General features: G+C 42.3%; 1 protein-coding gene across 4 annotated transcripts in view; it reads left to right on the top strand.

Moving 5' to 3' along the window:
- PXDNL (peroxidasin like) overlaps nt 1-25769 on the top strand; it is a 419548-nt gene that overhangs the window by 329128 nt on the left and 64651 nt on the right. For all 4 annotated transcript variants that reach the window (XM_060610502.3, XM_060610501.3, XM_060610500.3 and 1 more), the window contains 5 exons: nt 1184-1296; nt 4026-4182; nt 14337-14445; nt 16168-16325; nt 18534-20019. In XM_060610502.3, coding sequence (XP_060466485.3) covers nt 1184-1296; nt 4026-4182; nt 14337-14445; nt 16168-16325; nt 18534-20019 — 2023 coding nt within the window. The remainder of the gene's footprint in view (nt 1-1183; nt 1297-4025; nt 4183-14336; nt 14446-16167; nt 16326-18533; nt 20020-25769) is intronic.

Below are 25769 nucleotides of genomic sequence, written 5' to 3'. Positions count from 1 at the left end.
CACATATCATCGGCAAATAGAAACAGTTTTATTTCTTCTTTTCCAATTTGTATGTCTTCTATGTCCTTTCCCTGCCATATTACACTGGCTATAACTTCCAGCACTATGTGGAATCAGAGTTCTGAGAGAAGACATTCTTGGCCTTGTTTCCTATCAGAAGGGGAAACATTCACTCCTGCACCATTAAGTAGCGTGTTTATGATAGGTTTTTGTCTGTGTTCATTTTCAAGTTGTGTAGGCTTTCTATTATTTTTTTTCTGAGAGTTTTTATTTAATCATAAATGAGTGTTAAAAGTAGCAAAATGCTTTTGACACCGATTGAAATTACCAGGACATTTATTCTTTAGTTGTTAGTATGGTAGGTCCCATTGATTGATTTTCAAGTACTGAACCAGTCTTGCACTTCTGAAATAACATTTTAATATTGATGAATTCTATTTGCCAGTGCTTTATGAATGATTTTTGTGTCTGTATTCATGAGAGGTACTGGCCTGTAGGATTTTCTTTTTCTTTTTTGATTTTGACGCTGTCTTATCTAGTTTTGATATTAAAGTAAGCCACCTAGAAAGAGTCTGGAAACACACCCTCCTCTTTTAGTTTCTAGAAAAGATTGGATGTTGGATAGAATCTCTAGTAAAGAGATTTTAATTCTTTCCTAAAGATTGATGTCTGAGGATTAAAAAAAAGTTAGGCATTCAATTTCTTTAGTAGTTCTAGGGTTATTCCAACGATCTATTTTATATGAGGTAAGACACAATAGTTTGGTTTTTGAGGAAATAAAGTAAGATTGAGTCGCTTTATTTTAGCCAGCAATATATTATAGATGTTACCATGTATCTTTCTTTTAGACTTATGAAAAGATATTGAAAAAGAATAATGAAAATGCTTGTACCCGCTACTTAGCTGAAGAAGTAAATACTACAAATATTTAAGGTTAAAGGTTAGGGTTAAAATATTAAGGATAGAGGCTGTGTATAGTTCTCTTCCTTTTTTTCTGTTCTCATATCTATCCTGAGTACCACGGCTTTGATGTTTATTATTCTCTCAGATGTCCTAGTAATTGCTTTTTAAAAAAACTAGTATGGCTAACCTATGTCATATCCAGGTTTATACGATTTGACTTGGATGAAGCACGCTGACAAAAATGATATTGACATGACGTCATTTTGATTCGCTTCCACAGCGCTCCCAGTGTTTACTCAACTACCTCAGGACACGAGTATACAGGTTGGCAAGAATATAAACATTTCGTGTCATGCTCGAGGAGAACCACAGCCCGTGATTACTTGGAATAAGGTAGGCTCTCAGCTAAAAGTAGAGTAATATTAAAAACACTGACAAATGTATTGACCTACTGAAAACAGGTAGCGATTCTCACACTGATTTATTACTGTTGTGATTTTTGCTAGCGAGGAATGCATTTTACACCGAGACAAGTTTATTTCCTGTTTCTTTTTTGTTCATCTTTTAAGCGACTGCATCTGATTTTGGCTCAGGGCTTTGATAAAATTTATCCTTTCTCATTTGCTTGGTGACGAAAGCTTCATAAGCATAACTAAATTCTTCTAAGGAAAAATTGCTTTTGTCTTATATAGATTAGAAGTTTTAGTGACGAGCAAGAAACAATTTTGAATGAATAACTCAGAAGTGGCTTAAAAGTAGGGCATTAACTACAGCAAGAAAAGAACGAAAAGCTTGGTATTAAAGCAAAGGGACATGAAAAAAAACCCTCTGGTAGGTCAAGACCTCAGCGACTGTAAAACAAATAGCATCCCATTTATATCTTTTACTTCCTTTGGTTCTTTGAGCTATATCCTTTCAATGTAATTGTTTCTTTCATTTTAAGATTGTTATTAAAATGAAATGATTGGCCTCAGATTCTGATGTTCTCAAAAATAAGTGATGTTGCATACAGAAGAATGTCAGTTTTTACAGAGGATTTTGACAAAAAGTAAAGTTGGTGAAAAGTTGCAAAGCTACTTTTGTTGTTGCCAAATAGCAACAAGGCCTTATTTTTGGTGGCTCCCTTTTGTGCTGTGGCTGAGCATCACGCGTGGTTCTCTGTACAAAGTAAGTTTATCGTGATCTCAGAGCTGAAACTTTGGGCTCACGTACTCTCAAATAGTCTGAATAGTTTTTATAATTTCTTTTGAACGTAATAGGAGATGACTCGAATATTTTTAGACTAAAAATAGGAAGTGGAAAATACACATTGTGGTCAGTCTCTAAAGCCTTATTTGGCATTATACCAAATGCTCTCTCATATAATCTTATCAGCAAAATAGCTCAGTCTAATTTCTAAAAGGTAGCTTCAAATCCCAAATGAATTGATGGAGGGCTGACTATATGCCAGACATTTTTTATACACTATCACATTTCATCTTTATAGTGATCCTAAATTCATGAGTTTAAAATGACTGTGAGTTAGGCTACTTTTGCTACAAGCAACAGAAACTACCTAAAATAAGGAGGTCAGGAATTTATGGGAAATCTACCTGATAGCTCAGAGACTCTAAGCAACAACTTAGAACTATAGGTTTAGCCTGAGGCGTCTGGCCGTATGTAAGGACAGCAGAAAGGAGTGCTTTTTGCAAAGAAGATGTGATGATGGTCCAGCAAGAGGAAGTGGAGGGAGGCAGTCCTGAAGGAAAGAGACCCTCTGGGCCTTACTGCCTGTGCACCTGCTCACTTCTTACCCCTTCTGTACTTCTGGTGGTTTTCCACCTACCCTCCATGTGGTAGGTCCTGCTTCTTCCTCCGTCGCCTGCCCTGAGTTACCTACCAGCCACCGGTCACCTTGGACTTGTTTTCTAGTAGTGGTCAAAGACAACTGTGAGCATCTGAAGACCTATAAGGCATTTTTTTCACTCTGAACCTTTCTGGTTACATTCGGGCCTACTGGCCATCCCTGGGATCTGAGTTCTTTTGAAACAGCAGGTCCCATTCTCAGTTTCCTGTGTTTCCTGGGGAGGGGTAGGAGAGAAGCGTCTCTACCCCTGCTCCACTCCGGTGCAGTCCCAGAAAGCCAATATCTTTTCCTTTTTAAAAGTTAACAGCATAGAGGCGCCCGGGGGCTCAGTCGGTTGAGCCTCCGACTTCGGTTCAGGTCATGATCTTGCAGTTCATGCAAGTATTTTGTGTCCTCTGTCTCTCTCTGTCTCGAAAATAAATAACCATTAAAACACTTTTGAAAGGTAATGACATAATAATGAAAAGTACATAAAGCATACTAATAATTACTGAATACATTAAGAATTTTTTTAATGTTTATTTACCCTTGCGAGAAAGAGACAGAGGTGTGAGTGGGGGAGGGGCAGAGAGAGAGACACACAGAATCGGAAGCAGGCTCCAGGCTCTGAGCTGTGAGCACAGAGCCTGACATGGGGCTCGAGCTCATGAACCTCGAGATCATGACCTGAGCCAAAGTCGGACACTCAATCGACTGGGCCACCCAGGCTGTCCGTAACTGAATACGGTTTAATAATATTTCATATGAAATGTAGTCATTTTCTCTTCTTAAGGTAGTGTTTTAATTAAGAAACACCGATATGTGAAACTTTGCAGCAACATAAAGCTTGTGAGTACATGTGAAGAAGAAATAGAAGAGAAATCCGTAATATGAAAATATTTTTGATGCTTTTAGGTTGTAGATTTATGAAAATTTTCCTTCTTTTCAAATTTTATTTTTACTGTTGTTGTCAGAACCCTTTTGTAGAAGAAAAATATGAATAAACGGTATATTTTGCTTCATGGGAATTATTTTAAAATAATCATAATAGGAAATAATTACATAATTGAATTTTGAGTTTCATATTTATTATAGAGAGGGAGACAAACTGTGCTTCCTGACAAGCACTTCCTCTCTCTTTTCTTCTCTTCATTGTATTCATAAATTACCTCTAGTGCCTGACACAGTGAGTGCTCAGATATTTGTGGAACAAATGAAGCTATATCAAACAAAATGTAAGGTATTATTTTTTGAACGATCACATTTTCTTCCCGTGGCAATTCTTTCCGCTCCCTAGGCAGGTGTTCAGATTACGGAGAGTGGTAAATTCCATGTCAGTGGTGAAGGCGTGCTCACCATCTATGATGCAGGGCAAGCAGACCAAGGAAAGTATGAATGTGTGGCTCGGAACTCATTTGGCCTTGTTGCGGCCAACATGTTTCTCACGGTCATTGGTAAGTGTGGCTCCTTATACAACCCAAATCAATGTCTTTGAAAGCTTCTACCCCTACTCCTAACTGATTCGCCTCGCTACCCTATAGGGTCCCTTATATGTTCTTTCTAGTCAAACATGTTAATATGAGCTCAAAGTTATTTTATTTTTATTTATTTATTTATTTTTATTATTATTATTTTTAACGTTTATTTGTTATTGAGAGAGACACAGAGCATGAGCAGGGGAGGGGCAGAGAGACAGGGAGACACAGGATCCAAAGCAGGCTCCAGGCTCTGAGCTGTCAGCACAGAGCCCAACGTGGGGCCCGAACTCACGAACCGCGAGATCAAGACCCGAGCTGAAGTCGGATGCTAAACTGACTGAGCCGTCCAGGCACCCCAAAATTATTTTATTTTTAAAATCGAAGCTCTGAAGTGTAAACTACCTGAAAGGGCATCAAACACCAGAGCCAAAAGTGAACATAAATGGCGAGGATTTGCAAATAAATATATACCATGTTTTCTTAGTAACTGAAAATTCTGGAATATAAGATACATTCATAGCTAAATAAGTGGAATTTAACATGTATTAGTTGCTCCAACTAATGGAACTTGTAGAACTAATCACACTTCTAGGGGAGATCCGCCGCTCTGAGAACAAATATCTCAATATTTAGGAACATTTACGATTGGCCAACATATTTGGCATTGTTTTACCTTTCAGCATCAGTCTGGTGGTTTAGCTGGAGCCCTCTTCCAGTTGGTTATCAATGGTGACTGTTTAAAAAAAGTTGTCATTGTATTACAAAAAATAAAATCCTTTTTTAAAATTTTCACTGACTCAGTTTGCATTAGACGTGAGAGAGTCTGTCTGTAGGCAGACTCAAGAGGCGACCTCAGCCCTGGTTATGGAAATGGAGACAGGCTGTGATGGCGGCCGGGCGTGTTCTCCACGTGGGAAGGCATTCGAGAAGGCATAGCACATGGGGACACGAGAACTGACATCAGGGCTTTTGAGGAGCTTTTGCCTTATTGACAGTCAGCGGTGGAAATAAATGAGTTCAGCCACGAGCATATGGAGCACTATTTTGGGCTTTGCCTGCTTTTTGGTTTCCTTAGAAATGGGCAGATTTCATAAATAGGGTTTTGCAGATTTATTTTTTCCTTTGAGCTCTTATGGGTCTATAAAAATATTGGGTAACTCTTCTCATTATAAATACAGGCCTGGGTAAAAATAGATTTATGTAATTAAATCACATCCTTAGAAATATCACTATCTTTCCATGATAGAGCACAATACTTTTATCCTCTTCTACTTGTGAATTCTCCTAAAATATCAAACTTCCAAATATTCTATTTGTTGGGATATTTTTTTTAAAGTGCAGATTTTTATTAATGGCACATCAATCTTCACAGATTTATTATACTGTATTGTAAAGATGAATTCTCTGTAGAATATTATTCCTAAAATTATAATAATGTAGCTAGTAACTGCCACATATGTATTCTAGGAGGATCAGAAATTCTTTCTTATATAGAATTTCTTAAAGTTACAAAATCTTAGCCTTCCTCTCTGTTTGCTATGAGTTCATGTTTTTGCTGATTTAAAATCTGTGATAGTTGTGTTTCTTTCTTTCTTTTTTAACAAATGGTTTGTTTAGTTTTGAGAGAAAGAAAGAGACAGAGAAAGAGAATCCCAAGCAGGCTCCACACTGTCAGTATGGAGCCCAGTGCAGGGCTTGAACTCACAAACACTGAGATCGTGACCTGAGCCCAAATCAAGAGCCGGATGCTTAACCAACTGAGCCGCCCAGGCACCTCAGTTGTATCTTTTTATAAATTTATGGGGTCCTTTTTCTGCTGCTTAACTATTTGTGAGATCTATGGGAAAATATCCTTGGGCATTTTGGAAAAAAAACTTACTATAAAATTTATATTAATATCTTTTGTGTTTTAGAAATGCTAGAAATCCTTACCACTAAACAAACAGACACAAAAACAAATATTCTCTCTCTGCATCTTCTCTCCCTGTCTGTCTCTCTGTTTTGCTCTGTCACATGCACACAAACACTACAATCACAGCGGTCAATATTTTAGAATCTCCAGCATAAGAATTTCATTGTGGTGGACTGAGGTTTAACTACCCATTTTATATATACACATTAACAGTAAAACATTTAGATTCATATGTATTAATCACTCTATTCACCAGATTTCAAAACAGTGATAGATAGCATTTACCACTATTCTGCTCTGTTGCACAGAAAGTAGAAAGTCGGGCTACAGGGTTAAAGTAGTACAAAAAAAAGAAGTTAGTCAAGAAAAAAATTATGTTTTTCGCTCTGGAGACATTTATATGTCAATATAAGGGGAGATGAATTTATGTTTGCATCTCATACCAAATAAATTTTATGATATTAGAAATATTTTTATAAAGAGAAGAAAAAATATGAAGATATACATTTTTAAGTTTTGAATAAATTTAAGATTTAAGACAAGCGGGGTGTGTGTGTGTGTGTGTGTGTGTGTGTGTGTGTTCACACAGCCAAAATTAGCAGAATAGGAGGAAATGTGTCAATATAAAATATCACTTATGGAACATTTTATGACTTAGGCTCTTTCATTCACCAGTCATCCTAATTAAAGGGAAAAGACAGTTCATTATGGGAGGATTTTCCAATCTTCCTGCCCCAATGTAGCAGTTATGGAATGTTGTAAATCCACTCAGGGTGTAATAAGTGATACAAAGAGGATCATGCCTTTTGAGTTTCCATCCTGTATTGGAGTATATAACCATAGAAAGTAATCCAAAATAATAAAAATAAACAACAACAATGAAAGCAAAATCTGGGCTATATATATATATATATATATATATATATATATATATATAGCAGACCAAGGAAGTCCTCCCTCCCTCTCTCTCTCTCTCTCTCTCTCTCTCTCTCTCTCTCTTAGTATATATTACTAATATATGTATATATATACATATACACCATACGTTTGAATGAGTTGATGTTCAAAGTAAGGCATTTATAATAGCAAAAGAAAAAAGGGTTTCCGCAAGGTGTAATTATTTTAAGGAGTTTTTTTTCCATAGATGTAATCAATTTTTAATAGTTTTAATACATGTTTAAAAGCCTTTAAGGCTGATACAGTATTTACTGAGAGCCTCTCCCCTAGGCTGTCCTCAAAAGTATTTTACATTGGCGAACATTACACAGATCTGCAGACTTCTGTCTCTGGATAGTATTTGGCATATGAAAGCTACACATATTGCTTTAAACCAAAAAAAAAAAAAGCCTCACAATTTTTGTTCAAAACATGATTTATTTTAACGCTTCCTATATATATTGATATGCCGTTAAGTGCTCTGAAGTTCATAATTCACTGTATGTTCTTCTGACTCATTTCTTGCTTGTGAAAATGGCTCAGTCTAACTGAGGACACAAGATGTTTATATTGAACATTAGCAGTGTGAGACAGTGGGAGAAAGCCTGGGTTAAGTCATCATGCTTTTACCTTTATTGATCTCAGCCACTTTGGATACCTTACTTACCCATAACTAGAATTAACTTTCTCATTTCTTAAAAAAGTGGAATTGGACACTCTCAAGAGTCCTTCTTGGCGTAGGAATTCTGCTTCTCCAATAGTATTCAAATGTGCAGCAATAGTCCTGAAGCAGTTTTGAGCACATCTACACGACGGGATGTTTACCAGTGAGACGCTGGGATAATATGTAGACGAGGCCAAAAACGAAATAGTGACACAGCATTTGTTAAATGAAAATTTTGCAGCACAAATAACACACACGGACTGTTTGTGATTATATAACAATAAATCTAAACAGTGTCATCTTCTCTGAAATTCCAAGTTGGGGATCGAATTGTATGTTGGACATTTCATTTCGGATGACCCACAGTTCTTCCGATTCCACACGTTAGAAACCCATCTTGAATGTATTCGCACCTGAACTCCCTTCAATACAGTCCATAAGGAGGTCCTTCTGTAAGGAGGAAGTCAGAGCCTCCTCCGATTTTTTTCTGCTCTCTCCTCCTTCTTTACCCTAACTGTATTACCAGTTTTTGCTGCAAATAATGCTTCTTTTCCATTTCACCACCTGACCTCCTCTCTTATAGTTCATTCTTTGGTCATTTGGGTTTTTGCAATAGCTTTCTAAATAATATTTCCACTTATAATATTCCCTACTTTGACTCTATCCTCAACCCAATAAGTTATAAGTGAGAATTAAGGTGGCATCAGTTGACTTGAAGTTAGTGAGACCTTTCCTTTTATGCTAAGTAAATAACCTTTATTAAACTGATACTAATATTACTAATAAAAAGTTAACATTTCTTGGGCATTTACCGTGTGTTCCAAGTGCTATATTATCAATTGGCTTGTTTAATTCTTTTGGGATCTAGTTACTTTTGAAATTGTGAATGAATAACTCAGATTTTTGACATTCTAATCCACTGACTTGTCATTGTCTAGACAAAACATCTGTTTCAAAACCACTGAAGTTGTTGCTCAGTGAGTGAGCTATGAACTATCAGAAAATTTTAATTATCTTTACCCAAATATATCAATGAAGTAAAATTGATATTGAATCATTTTAAGTTGCTATGTTACTATATTTATGTACCATGATTATGTCATTAATTTACATAATAATTAATAGATACATGACAATCTTGTTCACTTGTCAGACTTTAATAATACAATGGTGAAATATTTCTATAAACAACAACATATACCTAATACACATCTGCATATGTTTATAATACCTGTATCCATTTTGAACACATTTCCCATCCATTTATATATAAAACCTATTGCTTTTTAGAATGTTTTAAAATTTATTTTGAGAGAGAGAGAGCGAGCATGAGCAGGGGAGGGGCAGAGAGAGAAGGAGAGAGAGAGAATCTCAAGCAGGCTCTGCACTGTCAGCACAGAGCCCCACGTGGGGCTCAATGTCAGGAAACGTGAGATCATGACCTGAGCCAAAACCAAGAGTCGGACGCTTAACAGACTGAGCCACCTAGGCACCCCTATATAAAACCTATTCTGAAAACATACGTCTATCCTGATATAAGCCACATGTTAAAAAATATTAGCATTAAATTTCAAGAACAAAATTTTAGTGTAGTAATGTTTGGATAGTTAAGAAATTATAAAGAAAGCAGATAATGAAAATCAAAGGCACACCTCAACTATTAAAACCAAAAAGAAGTAGTTAGTGTCTTTCCTTTCCCATTTCTGAAATCATGGTGGAGCCTGCAAGACAGTGAGCCCATTTACATACTTAATGATGCAAAATGATGAGTAAGGCAGACTTGTTGCTGTTCAGAGAAAATTATCTCACAAAGGCAGTCATTAGTGTCCATTTGTATGCTGTGGGACTGTCTGGTTTCCTAGGACATCTCTGTCCAGCGTCATTGGCAGTCTGCCGTTCTCTTTAAGGGAAGATTTAATGTGGTAAGGTCTATTTAGTTATGACAGTTACATTACCTGGCTACTTTTTTCCAAGATGGAGGGGGAGATAAAGAATATGCAGTTGTGAAAGAAACTCAGCTTTTATTGAGGTCTAGGTATTCTGTGGTGAGAGTGAAGGCAGGGGTACAGGTGTCCTGTGGCAGTGTTCCTCCTCTGGCTCCGTCCTGTTCTGCCCTCTCCCTCCCCCCCCAGCCCCCACCCCCTGCCACATCCTTCCCATCTGGGCCATGCTCTGATAGGGTGGGCTCACAGCAGTTGGTGGGCCATGACCCCAAACTCCCCTTTCTTCAAAGGACTCACATTTATCTTTGGACTTTATCTTCCTTGGAGGTGATAGGTGATAGGTGCACGGACAGAACTGAAAGGAGATGTTCATTAGACAACTTTAAACGTGCTCGTCTGTAACCCTACTGAGACTTCTTCCCCCCATTTTAAGCCCAAGATTTAACAAAAGAAAATGATCTAGTTCTTCCTTCACATCTGCAAAATTTTGCATAAAAAGATGGAGAATATACTCAACATTTTCTGAACATTCTATCCCTACAACGTCAACTGAGGTAGTTTTTAAGACAAATAAAATATTAACAGTATTGTTTGATTCTAATGTGCCCCAATAAACTGAATTTGCTCCCAATAATGCAGTGCTGTTCTGAGAACATTATGGAAATCTTTTCGCAATTTGTACCATAGCAAATAAAACAATACTGAGACCGAATGAATAGTAAAAAGGGTAGTTTTATTTTATCATAAAACTATGAAACCTTAAGAATTCATAATTAAAATGACATAAGTGAGAGTTATTGTTACCACAAATATTTTCTTTGTGAACATACTACATATTTAATGTACTTTTAATAATCTGTGAACAACTTTTATGTGCTTTCTGTTTGTGCACATTATAATTTAATTATTGCAAACAATATTTACATATTATGCCACTTTTCTTGTTACTTTCCTCTCCTTTTCACATCTTGTTGGTTTCTTATTAACATGGAGAAAAAGCGGGTCAAGTTGAAGAAATGATAGGACGACAGAGGAGCAATTGGTAATAGTGTGAGAGTAGGATGAGAGTATGGTCCAAAAAAGGAGAGTAAATCCTTATGGGTTTTGAACATAGTAATTATTGAAAGGCACCTAATATTTGCATCGTGACCTGTAGTTTTCAGAGAACTTTGCATGCCTTTTTATTTAATAATCATGTTTGGCCTGAGCTATATGTTGAGCAAGTCTTATTATTTCCACTTTATGAATAAGTCAAAAGATGAAGATGAGATTTTTTAAAATTCCTTATGCCTAGACATTTTATACAACCATAATAGCCAAACTATTTTACAAACAGAATAAAAGCAAAATTTTGAAACAAATAAGATTCAGATTAACATGGGGGCGCCTGGGTGGCGCAGTCGGTTAAGCGTCCGACTTCAGCCAGGTCACGATCTCGCGGTCCGTGAGTTCGAGCCCCGCGTCAGGCTCTGGGCTGATGGCTGGGAGCCTGGAGCCTGTTTCCGATTCTGTGTCTCCCTCTCTCTCTGCCCCTCCCCCGTTCATGTTCTGTCTCTCTCTGTCCCAAAAATAAATAAAAAACGTTGAAAAAAAAATTAAAAAAAAAAAAGATTCAGATTAACATGTTAATCGATGCTCTCCCAAACTTTAGATATCGTTTCCCAAGTTCTATCTGCCATAGTGAACCGCCTTTCGAGTTTTGACCGGTATTGTGCACCGTGTGATAACTCAGCCCTACACATAACCTTCTTACTTCCAAATCCAAATAGACCTTTGATCGTGTATCATGCACACAGGTGTAGGGGTCCAATGACAGTAATTGTCATAAATAAGAACACATCGTTGACGCCACTCTCTACACTTGAGGTTCGTGGGTAAGGGACTTAAAAGGAAACGATAAAGAAAAGGCTAACGTCTCGTCAGCCAACAGGTCAGCCCAGATTGATTTGATTGATCTTGGTTCCTTTATTATCAAGTAAACATAACAATTTGAGTGGGCTTATTCTTCCTGACCTGTTTTTGAACAGACCACAAGGTATATATCATGTTAGGTATTTGAGAATATTGTTTTCTCATAATCATTGCAGTTATATTGATTGATTGCTTAATTGGTTGATTAATCCATCTGCTTATAAGCCAATACCCCTCCTCGCCACATGCTCACTATGTATGTAGCAACTACAGTGCATTTATATTATATTTAATTAAATCATTTTCTGGTAATCTCTCTCAGCTTCGTAATTCTTACATTAAGCACGTGTTTTAGCATCAGTGCATGTGTCCATCCAGCTAATTCTTAACTGCTGCATGGTATTTCATACTGTACGTCCACCACATTTTTCCCACCCACACTGCCATTGCTGAAAGTTTTCCCTAATTCCTTCCACACAAAGTTGCAATGAGCATTCTCGTTTGTATCCCTTATGGATTTGTTGAGAATTTCTCTGGATATATATACGTGGGAATGCGATTGCTGGGTGAGGGGGTGTGCACATATGTCAATTTCCTAAGTAAAAGCAAATCCAAAAATATATAGCTCACTAAACAAAATCTTGGAAATAGGAGTGTCAATGCTACATTCTCACCAGCCCACCCGTGTCCACTCACCCCTGCCAACGGTTGGCATTAATCAGCTTTTTCATTTTCTCCAGAAGCATAAAATGGTAGTTCACTGGTATTTTAAATTTTATTTATGAGGCTTTCAACATCTGCTCTATACTTCCTACTTTGGGGGGTTTCCCCTTTTACATCTTGATTGTATATATTTTTTTCTCAGTGCGTTACAAGCATTCCTTGAATGAAACAGAATATTCTATGTCAGATTTAGAAATTACAAATATGTTACCTATTATGTTATTTGTCTATGACCTTTTTGCCTTTGTGTCTTTCCTTGAATGGAAAATGTTAATTTCATGTAATCAAATTAATCAGTTTGTCTCTCTTTCCTTTCAATTACCTTTAGTGAATGTATAGTTAATCCAATGTGATTTTTGAACTCTAAAAGGTAAAATTGATGTTCTGGAGTTTTAATATTGCGGTCATGATAAAGACTGAGTTGCATTGACAGTATAACCTCCATCTCAAAAGTACTGCCCGTAATCTAGTTTATCAAGTACGTCTTTCAGCACAGACCTTGATTTTACTGTTTTCCTTATAATATCTATATTATTGGTATTTTTTCTGGAAATTTTTTTTTTTGCCAACTGAGAGAAGTTTATTTCATTTTATTTTTTTTAATATATGAAATTTATTGTCAAATTGGTTTCCATACAACACCCAGTGCTCATCCCAAAAGGAGCCCTCCTCAATACCTATCACCCACCCTCCCCTCCCTCCCACCCTGGAAATTTTTTATGTTAGTGATCTTTCTAGGACAATGAACCAATCCAATATGTGTATATTTTTGTGATACAAAGGAATATTTTTTATAGCAAGCAGTTGTGGAATGCTATTTGCATTCCTCTAGTCCAAAATACATAAACATATATATATGTACTTCTATACATATAAATATACATTTGTAATTTAATATATTATATAATGCAATATATGATACGTAGGTGCTGATGTATAAAGCGCACACCTTCCTGTTTTTATTTAAAGTTTTCATTCTTTTGTATCTCCTTAATGACATTATCTTTAAATTCAATTGTTGGAGGGGCGCCTGGGTGGCTCAGTCGGTTAAGCGTCCGACTTCGGCTCAGGTCACGATCTCACGGTCCGTGAGTTCGAGCCCCGCGTCGGGCTGTGTGCTGACTGCTCAGAGCCTGGAGCCTGTTTCAGATCCTGTGTCTGTCTCCCTCTGTCTCTGCCCCTCCCCCGTTCATGCTCTGTCTCTCTCTGTCTCAAAAATAAATAAACATTAAAAAAAAAGTTAAAAAAAATAAATAAATAGATTCAATTGTTGGAGCTATACTTACTCTCGCTTTCAGTGTTCAACAATGCAAAGAAGTTATTGTTTTAATTATGTCATATAAATTCTTGTTATGCTTTTAATATTCTCGCTAATGAACTAAATAATATGGATATGCTTGATTATATTTCTTATATGAATTTTAAATATCCATGATCGTTTTTATTAGCATTTTTCCCTTTACATTAAACTTCTTAAACCATCATCTGGAGGAGATACAGTATGTTGAAAATTATCAGCTCTACTTTAAGTCAAAAGCTTCCTTTGTGGATAATATCCAAATTGATAGAATTCTCACACACTGAAGAGCTATAGAAACAACATGAGTTATTTTTCACTGAGTTCTTACTGAGAGTTCAATTCTTGCTGTAAGAAATCTCCATAGGGATGTGATAATATTTACTTCATTTTAATGTTTAACACTAAAGCAAGGTGGCTGAAGAGATAGGCATTTCATACCTTTCCAAAGATGACAAATTACTAACACACTTGGATCCCCTTTGAATTGGTGTTACAAAAAAAGAAATATTTCACATAGCTTTACTAGATTGTGGAATGTTTTTGTTCCCTAAATAATGCTGGTATTGTTGCTGGAAGCTTTGCTTCGGGATCGTTAACCTACTCTTCTGCAATAGACAGTATCATGTGGACGCTGTATAACATTTTTATTGTCTTGGAAGTTTTTGTAATGCCATTTATATGAGATCGTTCCTAACTTCAGGGTCTGTTTGATACTTTTAATCATGGAATTGATTTTCAAAGCAATGCAGGCTAGACAAGCTGGCGACGACTTTGTCGAATCATCCATTCTTGACGCGGTACAGAGGGTTGACAGTGCAATTAACTCCACACGAAGACATTTGTTTTCACAGTAAGAATTTATTTTATTTCGATTGCAAAATTGTTTTCACTTCAGTTCTACTTGGTTTTTATAATCTCCATAAATCACAGCAGGCATAGTGCATAAAGTGCCAAAGTAGGTGTTTTCTTCAGTTTTGTGTTATCACCCTCTGGGCTGGCCACCATTGCCAGCTCAGCCTCAAAGAGAATGAAACTTATTCCGCATAGGATCTAAATGGCAGAAATGTACATCACAGGTCTGCTCTGTGTGGCCCCACAATAGGGATCGGGCAGTGGGCTCTGTTAGGTCCTCAACCACCCACCACTATCAGACCCGGTGCTCCTGCCAGTTCCAGAGTTGACACTGATGGTCAGGTTGAACACATCTGGTCGTGAACCGACAGCTTACAGGTGGAAGTTTTGTTTCGGATGATGTAATATTTTGGTTTGTTTTCATCTGAGTCACCAGTATCTTTAGAATGGTGAAGCCTTCCAGTTCTACAAAGTCCCCGTCAGTCCTAATGGAGGTACATGGGGCGCTTTGCATCCCCCGAACGTATTAAAGAAAACAGAACTGTTGTCTTCAAAGTCAAAGCCTATACCCGGTCTTTGTAGTTGTTGGTCAAGAAGGAATATGTTATAATGCCATAATCCAGTACAGCTCTCTTCCCTGCATACTTACAAACAGCATGGCGTCCTGATCATGGACTTGTGTTCTAGAGCCATACACCCTACTTATAGTCTATTGTGATTCCTCACTTTCTCGCTTTCTATCTGGGCGACCTTGGGCAAGTGACTGAGCGTCCTAGTACCTCAACCTTCTTGCCTGGAAAATGGGGCTAACGATGAGATCTGCTTCATGGACATACTTGTTAGGAAGATTGAGTAAGTTAGTACAGATAAATTGTTTCAATAGTGTCTGTCACATAGAAAGGCTTAATTAAAGTGAGCTATTAATATGATTACTATTGTTCTCTGATCTAAAGTTAATTATGATTTCAGACACAGAGAACCGGATGTGCCTTAGCTGACCAAAATCTCTCAAACAGTCTCGCATTCTCAGTGACTAATATTCTTTCAACATACTTAGTTCAGTTCTTCAATGTGTACAAACCACTACTGTGTGCTCGTCAGTAGGCTTGGTACTTGGAATATAAAGATGAATAAGGCATTATCTCATCGCTAACACAGTCTTTCTGTGGTGGAGGACACAATATGTCAGCAATTTAAGTACATCTCGTCGCGTACGGAAGAGTTGTAAGTGACGATACAGAAGTAATTGAGAAGGTGGTAGTTTGTTGGGATTACTAGGGAGACTTTATGGGGAGAGTGATGCCTGAGCAGGATTTTAAAGGTGGATGGGAATTTCCAGGCAGTTACATATGAGGAAAGAGAAGACAGTGCCACGACCCAGAAACTGGGTGCACTGCACACTATTTCAGAGGGTTCACTAGAACCTATGAGTGGACCCCACAAGTTTATTTTTCACCATAGGTGTTGCCTTTTATACAAAACTACTCTTTAAATCATTGATTCATTAAAAATGTATCTTTTGAGTTCAGCACTGCCACTGACACTTGGGACTCACTCACTAACAGAATAGGAAAAGAACTCTCAGCTCCCCTGTGAAGCTTATCGTGAAGCTTTCCTTCTTGATTGTTTGGGAAATGTATTCTTAAATGCACAGTACACGTGAGATTCATGGATTCTGCAGTCTTGCCTTGTGAACAGTGCTGTCTTTTGTCACTTGCAGAAAGCCTCGCACCCCTGCTGAGCTGCTGGCTCAGTTTCGTTATCCGCATGACCCGTTTACTGTGGAGACAGCCAGAGCTGGGGAGATTTTTGAGCACACACTTCTGCTGATCCAGGAACACGTGAAGCAGGGGCTCACTGTTGATCTGGAAGGCAGAGGTCAGCTTCTGGAGGCATTCCGTTCTCAGCCTACTGTCCGTAGCGAAACCGATCGTGCCTCAGCTTTTCTTCTCCAAAACACCATGTGATTTAGAAATGAATTTACCGCTTTTTACCAAATGGATGCAGACGTTTCTCGTAAGAACTGTAATTCAAAAGAAGTATGATCACGATGTATCCAAACCTGTCAAGATCTACCAGCTGTATATGCCTAGTATATCTAGGAGAACCACTTTAGGTGCACTTACTTTTTGAATCCGAAAGATACTACTCCTTCCTATGGAAAAGGCTTTACTCCCAGGGTAATGTGCCTCTACTTATCATGGGAATCACCTCAATGATTCAGTGAATTTATCTGAATTCCTTCCTCTATCTATAGCTTACATATCCCTTCCAATCTTTTTTTTTCTCTTTTGCTATACTGAAATTCTCATGTATTTTTTCCCCAAAGCAGACATTTATTTAGTAAATGTCAAATGAGACTGATATAGAAATCTTTCATATTTTCTACATCTTTCTCTTTAAAATTAAATGAATGTGATTCTTTGCTACACACTATGTGCTCTGTGAGCACAACAGCAACTTCTGGAGGTTTGCCCTTTCTTTATTCCCCTTCAGAAAATAAACCAAGATACAGTGCACAGGGCTGTTTCTGTGCCTGACCCACTCCTTAGTGCCCTATACAATTTTTCCAAAGCTCTGTTTAATAGCCCCTAGTGGTCCATTATGTCTTGGGTTTCAGAGCTTCCTTAAGAGAAATATCCAAGTGAAATTTCCATAGAGTCCATATTAGCACTTGAATCAAATTTCTGACTGCTTAATTTTGAGTCTTACTAGCATGTGTTAGCCAAGGTCAGGTCTGCGAAAGCCCAGTTCTACATTCCTAAGTTTCAGGTCAGGACAATGGGTCTTTGATTTCTCTTCTCACACATATCTATTAGAAGAAGCAATTTTCAAGAATAACTTAGTCTAGATACATAACTAGAAAATAAGCAATCAATATCTACAGATTTAGCTTTGCTAAAATACGCATCCACTGTGCATGATGCTTATTTTGCCAAACCGAGTATATATTCTCATTTAAAATACGAAAGGGCGTTAGCAAAATTTTCCCAAGAAAAAACCCACTATGTTGTTCTACCTCTGTCTTACTATTTGTGAAGTTAAAGGCCATTTTTTCCCTCCAGGATCAGTTTTCCCTGAAAGTGAACCTAGGATCTAAGTCTTTATATACAGGAAGATTGTTGTACATTTCCAAGATTAAGGTATCTGACGGCCCAACCCGAGACCAGCTTATCCAGATGAAAGACAAGTGGTCCTGGTATCATGAGCCAGTTTCTGATGATTCATTAGGGATAATAACTCTTAGCAAACAGGACTTAGTGAACAGTCTTCAAAGATTTAGGATTATGCTGAAGTTTTTTTAAGCTCTGTTAAAAGAGGGGCTCCAGAACACCTCCAGGTTGTGTGGGACCTTCCCTGGGGAGTGACAGTTTGTAATAGTTTGGAAGTTACTGCTTCACCCCTTCATGTCAGATATCATTCGGGTTAATATTCACACCATCCCCACGAACACATCTTAGACCCTGTCTTCCGGGGAAAGGATTCTGAACTGGGGGGAAAAAAGTTACAATCTTGTGATAACAAATCTTTACCAACATTATATTGGTAAAGTCGCAGAACTAGGAGTTTGAGGAGAACTGGAACGTGTCTCTCCTTTCTTGTTCATTCTAGCAGGTAGTCATTGCTCCTAAGAGAGGCATCACTAAGCATCCCCCACCCCCATTAGAAGTTTTTTAATGTTTATTTATTTTTGAGAGAATGACAGAGCGCACAGGTGGGGGAGGGACACACAGAGAGAGGTGACACAGAACCTGAAGCAGGCTCCAGGCTCTGAGCTGTCAGTACAGAGCCTGATGTGGGGCTTGAACCCACGAACTGTGAGATCATGACCTAAGCCCAAGTCGGATGCTTAACCCACGGAGCCACCCAGGCGACCCCCTCGGCACCCCCCCCCCCCCCCTTTTATTAGAACTTAGAACTTTCGGTTTTGTTCTAATGAAATCCTGCTAGATGTAGGAAAGACGTGTGGCCCCCCCCTCCCCCCGGAGTGGCCCGTCCCCACGGCCCCTGGGTCCGAGGTCCCTCCCCTCCCTCCGCCCCAGGGACCGCTGTCCTCACTCCCTCCCCCGCTGCTCTGCATTTCAGAATTCCGCTACAACGACCTGGTGTCACCACCCTACCTCAGCCTCCTCGCCAACCTGTCGGGCTGCACCGCGCACAGGCAGGTGCCCGACTGCTCGGACCTGTGCTTCCACCAGAAGTACCGAGCCGCGGACGGCACGTGCAACAACCTGCAGCACCCCGCGTGGGGCGCGTCCCGGACGGCCTTCGAGCGCATCCTGAAGCCTGCCTACGAGAACGGCTTCAACCTGCCGCGCGGCGCGGGCCGCCAGCCCCTCCCGCCGCCCAGCCTGGTGTCCACGGAGCTGGCGGCCACGGCCACGGTCACCCCGGACGACCGGTACACGCACATGCTCATGCAGTGGGGCCAGTTTCTGGACCACGACCTGGGCCACACGGTGCCCGCGCTGAGCACGGCGCGCTTCTCGGACGGGCGGCCGTGCAGCGCGGTGTGCACGAACGACCCCCCCTGCTTCCCCATCCAGCTGCCCGACGGCGACCCCCGCCGCGCCCACGCGGCCTGCCTGTTCTTCGCGCGCTCCAGCCCCGTGTGCGGCAGCGGCGCGACGTCGCCGGCGATGAGCTCGGTGTACGCGCGCGAGCAGGCCAACCAGCTCACCGCCTACCTCGACGGCTCCAACGTGTACGGGAGCTCGGAGCGGGAGGCCCGGGCGCTCCGGGACCTGGCCGCGCCGCGGGGGCTCCTGAGGACCGGCCCGCCGTGGGCCCCCTCGGGAAAGCACCTGCTGCCCTTCGCGCCGGGCCCGCCCACCGAGTGCGGCGGGCCCGGGCGGGCAGGCCGCGGCCCCTGCTTCCTGGCCGGGGACCACCGGGCCAACGAGCAGCCGGCGCTCACGGCCATGCACACGCTGTGGCTCCGGGAGCACAACAGGCTGGCCGCGGAGCTGCGCGCCCTGAACCCCCACTGGGACGGAGACACCCTGTACCACGAGGCCAGGAAGATCGTGGGCGCCGAGCTGCAGCACATCACCTACAGCCACTGGCTGCCCAAGATCCTGGGGGAGCCGGGCATGAGGCTGCTGCGGGGGTACCGGGGCTACGACCCCAGTGTGAACGCGGGCATCCTGAACTCCTTCGCCACCGCGGCCTTCAGGTTCGGCCACACGTTAATCAACCCGGTCCTGCAGCGGCTGAACGGCAGCTTCGGCGAGATCCCCGAAGGCCACCTGCCACTGCACAAGGCCTTCTTTGCGCCGTCCAGGATAATCGAGGAGGGCGGGATAGACCCCCTCCTTCGGGGGCTGTTTGGCACGGCGGCCAAACTGCGGGTGCCGTCCCAGCTGCTGAGCCTGGAGCTGACCGAGAAGCTCTTCTCCAGCGCCCGCTCCGTGGCCTTGGATCTGGCGGCCACCAACATCCAGAGGGGGCGAGACCACGGCATCCCCCCCTACGCCGACTTCCGGGTGTTCTGCAACTTGAGCTCGGCGGAGAGGTTCGAGGACCTTCGGAACGAGATTAAAGACGCAGGGATTCGACAAAAACTGAAAAAGTAAGTGTGCAAATGCTGCCTGGACGTAGACGTTTCTCGGGAGCGGGAGAAGCGTTAAAGGAGAGCTCTGCGTGGACGGATTTGGCTGCTTGGGGATGTGATTGCGGTCATTGCTAGGGCGGGAGGACTCAACCGTTAAAGGAGGGGTTGCTAGACACGAAGCAGGAGCCCCCTTTGTGGCTCAGTACTGCTGCCTCTTTGCTAAGTACTTGCTAGTACGTCTCAACTAGGAGACGAGGGGCTGGCGTGCCTGGCGCACGCATGCTCCCTGGTATCCCAATAAAGGCCTTTTCACTGATGTGATAAGATCACAAGTTCTGATGTAAAGCCTCGGAAAAGGCCATCCGTCACACGGGCTTTCTTAGGCAGGGCAAAGTAGTGAAATGAAAACAAAAGTTAGTTTTTGCCGAAAGGACAAACAATTCTAAATTTATCGTCAGAACGAAAGTCGAAGCTCATTCATTGTATCGTTAATGTCTTTCAGTAAAGTATTAGTATTATGTTCTCTTCTTTTCGTAATTTTTTAATTACTTTTTAATGTTTATTGTAAGAGAGAGAGAGAGAGAGCGCGAGCATGAGCGGGGGAGGAGCAGAGAGAGAGAGAGAGAATCTGAAGCAGGCTCTGTGATAGGGTCCCCTCCCTAAGGAGCAAAAAAAATCGTCAAGGCAACCTGGCTCTCTGTGCACCTGAGAACATCCCTCATGACCTTGTAACATGAGACCACTCAGTCAGACCGCATGTTTGTGTGTTACCATATATGGGAGACATAGAAGTGGAAAATATACTAAAAACTACCCCATGGGCTGTTTGGGGGCTCAGTTCTTCGGGTATGAATGCAACTGAGCAGTACCAGCAGGAGTAAAGTTGCTTCCTGGAAAGAAAAGCCTCAGCGTCAGGACTCTCTGTGCGAGAATCCTGCTACAGCTCCAGACTGCGAGCTGTCAGCACAGAGCCAGACTGGGGGCTTGACTGGGGGCTCCACTCCGGGCTCGAACTCCTATGTGAGATCATGAACTGTGAGATCGTGACCTGAGGTGAAGTCAGCATTTAACCCACTGAGCCACCCAGGTGCCCCAATATTATGTTCTCTTTATGTGAGATTCAGATTAACTTTTAACTTACGAGTAGAGTACGTTTCCAGGAAACAACTCTACCTGTTCCTTATGCTCCCCACCATTCATCTCCTAAAACAATGAAAAAAGAAAAAAAATGTTTCATTAAGAAGTTTTGTCTATAGTAGGCTAAACATAGAAGGCTTACATGTTTATTAATAGCTTATGGTGTATTAATGGGACATCTTTCAGAGAAGCTTAAAATTGCAAATTATGGAGCTAATTGTCAATATTAGGACTTTTTTGGTAACACCAAAAAGATGTGAATGTTTTTATGCCACTAGAATCTGTTTCATAGTGATGTAGAATGTTAAACTGTGAAAATGATAATACATGCAGAACAAATCAGAGCATCCTGCAGGTTGAATTTGCAGAACATCGACTTTGGACTCATGGAGACCTCGTTTAAATCATTATTCCACCCCCTATTAGTGCTGAGAGCTTGTGAAAAGTATTTAAACAGTTTAAGATCTCAGAATATCTATGTATGAGAAAGCACTGCATCCTCAGAGTTGTGCAAAGATGAAATTGTATAGAATGTATCAAATACCTACAGTTCTGGTGCCTCGTGGGTAATCAGTAAGTGTTAGCTGTGGCTACATTTATTATGGCAGGATCATTTCAGTTGTCAGCATCATTATTAGCTCGCACATCTGCCGTGATCCAGCCCTGTGCTAGGCACTGAGACCCGAGATGAAGGAAATAGCGTCCGTGCTCTGGAGAGGCTGACAGCCTGCTGGGAAGGCAGGGAGCTGGCTGTAATCGGTGTGGAAAGGGCTGTCATAGAGATGGGAATTGAATGTTATGGGAGCACAGAGCTGAGAAATGGAAGGTACGTGTGAGATACACAGCAAGCTACTGATAAAAGATGCCATTTGATCTGCTCCTGGAATTTTCTGCGTGTGATAAGTTGAATGACGTGGGAACAGCGGGCAGCATCCCAGGGAGAGGGAAGAAGCAGGAACGTGTGGGGCTGTGTGGCAGGAGGCTGGGAGTAGGAAGGTGACCGGGGGTAGCTTTTAAAGGGCCCTGTGTGCCACGCGAGGGAGGTTGATCTTCCTCCTGTGTTTAAAGCAGGAGAGTGACTGAGGAGAGACTTCTCTGTGAAATGCTGACCTGCACCAGATGTCCGGGGAGGAGGAGAGGCTCCAGCAAGGAATTCCATGGTTTCTGGAACAATCCAGGTGGAGCGAGAAGGCAGCATAGATAGGCTCCTGATGGTATATGCAACGCTATCGGTTTTCTAAACGTTTCCTGTGAAGACATTGTCTGCATAGACTAAACCGGGGGGCAAGGCTTGCTTTGCAATTCATTGGAGTCCCACTTCTCAATATGAAGCTTACTTGCAAATTCACCACCAATTATAGAGTAGCCGAAATGTGTCCTTTGACAATGTTCTCATCACAGGGGCGCCTGGGTGGCCGAGTCGGTTAAGTGTCCCACTTTGGCTCTGGTGCGTTGGAGCCCCGCTTCGGGCTCTGTGCTGATAGCTCTGAGCCTGGAGCCTGTTTCCGATTCTGTGTCTCCCTCTCTGTCTCTCTCTCTGCCCCTTCCCCACTCGCACTCTGTCTCTTAAAAATAAATATTTAAAAAAACTAAAAAAAAAAAAAAAGTGTTCTCATCACAGCGTCCTCCTGAATCCTGAAGTTCTCAGGCTGCTGGTCATTGACGGAAGTGACATTAGGCCGGAACATAGACACCGGCCTCCCAGTGGCCAGTGCGAGGCAGGACTGGCCTCTGAGCTGGACAGTGGTCCATACACTGCACACTGTTCACGCGACTGCCTGGCTTCCTGTGTGCTCCTTTATTTTACTTTATTTTGTTTTTGTTTTTTGTTTTTTTTTTTCTGTGTGCTCCTTTAATGCATTTGGGGCCTTAACACTGAGTCTTCTGAAAACTGAACAAGGAGCCCTTATCCTGGCTTTGGGGGATACTGGAACCGTGGGAACTTTTGTGCAGCCTGGCGCGCGTTCTTAGCCCGAGGGGAGCAGGACTGACCAGCGTGGGTGGGTGCGGGGAGGCCAGGAGGCAGAGCAGTGCTACGTTCCCCTTAGGCTGCCACGGGTCTGACTCTGCCCTGGCTCTGGCCGGACATCCTTTGTGAGTTTGTGAAAGAGCAGCCACGGCCTCATTCAGCCATGAGCGCAAAACGGGTACCTTGGAGTCGTGTTGACGGTCTCCGTCCGCAAGTCTGTAGATTTCTGTTTGTCACTGGCTCTAACTAGGCCGATTTACACAGTTCTCTCTGTACCCTCTCCTGTTACTTGTTACTTGTTTTCCTTTTCACGTTAATTTGCCAGCGTGGCTTTAAGTTTGTTTCTAAACCTCTCCAGGCAAATGTGGAAGCAAGGAGAGCGCGTCCTTGGGTCAACGAAATAAACGCTGTCCCGTAACATTAAAAACTTCACAGTTCAGGTAATCAAGACAGATTAAGAATCGGCTAAAGCAGAGAGTCATCAAAATAAGGCCCAGGCACGTCTTAGGTATTTCCGCTTCACACGTTTGAGCGCACATTAAGTCCCGTAACTCGTGCTTTGGGGCAGGAGGGGGACGGGGAGGTGAGGGGCAGAGTCTGTATTCCGGTTTTGTTATTGCCGCTGTGACACAGATCTGCTGATCAGGATTCTCAGTCACCTGGTTTGGGCATAAGCTCATGCCCGGGCTGAATCTTCTGTGGGTACGGGTTGGTTCCGAAAGGGGAATAGGAATTTTCCACGGAAGCGATGGTATGAAAGCAGATTCCTTGTTTACATTTTCCCCTACAGTTTATAGTTATGTAACGCGCAACTAATTGGCATTGGGGTTTGACTCTCCTTTTGACGATCCTTCCCCAAACCCTGAGTTTCGTTTTCACAGGACTGAGTACTCTCCTCTTTTACACAAAGGTTTCATTATTTTATGTAACGCATAATTAAATTACATAATCCAAATCACAAGTATGGCTGTGATAAGCAAGTTTGTAAACTCCACTGATTCCCAGGTGACAGCTCACGAGGCTGCAGCTGCAGCTCGGGCGGGAGTCCCCAACCCCAGGGCCGTCCGCCCCCATGCACGTGGGCAGGACAGCAGCTCGGGCGGGAGTCCCCAACCCCAGGGCCGTCCGCCCCCCATCCACGTGGGCAGGACAGCAGCTCGGGCAGGAGTCCCCAACCCCAGGGCTGTCCGCCCCCATCCACGTGGGCAGGACAGCAGCTCGGGCGGGAGTCCCCAACCCCAGGGCCGTCCGCCCCCCATCCACGTGGGCAGGACAGCAGCTCGGGCGGGAGTCCCCAACCCCAGGGCCGTCCGCCCCCCATCCACGTGGGCAGGACAGCAGCTCGGGCAGGAGTCCCCAACCCCAGGGCCGTCCGCCCCCATGCACGTGGGCAGGACAGCAGCTCGGGCGGGAGTCCCCAACCCCAGGGCCGTCCGCCCCCCATCCACGTGGGCAGGACAGCAGCTCGGGCGGGAGTCCCCAACCCCAGGGCCGTCTGCCCCCCATCCACGTGGGCAGGAATGGGGAGCTCAGGCTCCACACCCAGCATGGACCCTGAAGCAAGACTTGATCTCATGACCGTGAGATCATGACCCGAGCCAAAATCGAGAACCGGACGCTTAACTGACGGAGCCACCCAGGAACCCCCACTTAATAGTTTTAATCGACATACAATATCTTCATATTCCAGAATATATCCCCCCATCTCTAAGTGTCATCAGGTCTACAAAGCTAACGATTTTCTTCACTTGTGTTAATGTTGAAGGCTTGTGACAGTTTACCACCTGGAAGTAAAATCTGATTTTCCTTGTTGCTTGTACCTTCACGTGGGATCCTTTAGGTAGCTTTTAAAAAGCCGGAACAACATGCTATAACTTTCCTCTGAAATGACCACGAACAGCACCTGATCTGTCACAGGAAAGCCACATTGGGACGGGGTTTTAGTCACCTTTCAGTTCATTTCAGTCGGAATGGGGAGGCACTTTGGATTCTCCTCAAGGAGCTCAGGGCCGGGGGAATCACAACCCACATAACCCTCTCCTGTGACACGTTTGAGCAGTGGCAGCTAGCAAATCGGTAAGGATTTCTTCCCGAAGGTGGTGTCAAAACCCAGCCCCCCATGCTGTTTCCCACGGTGGCTCATCAATTTACATTCCCACCAGCAGTGCACCGCGGTTCCTCTTTCTCCGCATCCTCGCCAACATCTGCCGTTGCCTGAGTTGTAAATGTTAGCCATTCTGACAGGTGTGAGGTGATACCTCACCGTGCTTTGGATTCGTATTTCGTATTTGGACGAGTGATGTTGAGCATACAGAGAAACAAACAAAACATTATTAGTTTTTTTACTTGAACCTTGAAATTTTTTCCCTATTTTTTAAAGTTTAAATCCAAGTTAGTTAACATATACTATAATGATGATTCGAGGAAAGAATTTAGTGATTCATCAGTTACATAACGACTCCCAGTGCCCATCCCAACAAGTTCCGTCCTTAATGCCCGTCACCGTGTAGCCCATTCCCCCCACCCAACACTCCTCCAGCAACCCTCAGTTTGTTCTCTGTATTTAAGTCTCTTATGGTTTGTCTCCCTCTCTGTTTTTATCTTATTTTTGCTTCCCTTCTCCTGTGTTCATCTGATTTGTTTCTTAAAGTCCTCATATGAG

This window comes from Panthera onca, chromosome F2 (assembly GCF_046562875.1).
Source record: "Panthera onca isolate mPanOnc1 chromosome F2, mPanOnc1 haplotype 2, whole genome shotgun sequence".
NCBI classification, from domain to species: Eukaryota; Metazoa; Chordata; class Mammalia; order Carnivora; family Felidae; genus Panthera; species Panthera onca.
This window is presented reverse-complemented; position numbering and strand designations above follow the sequence as displayed.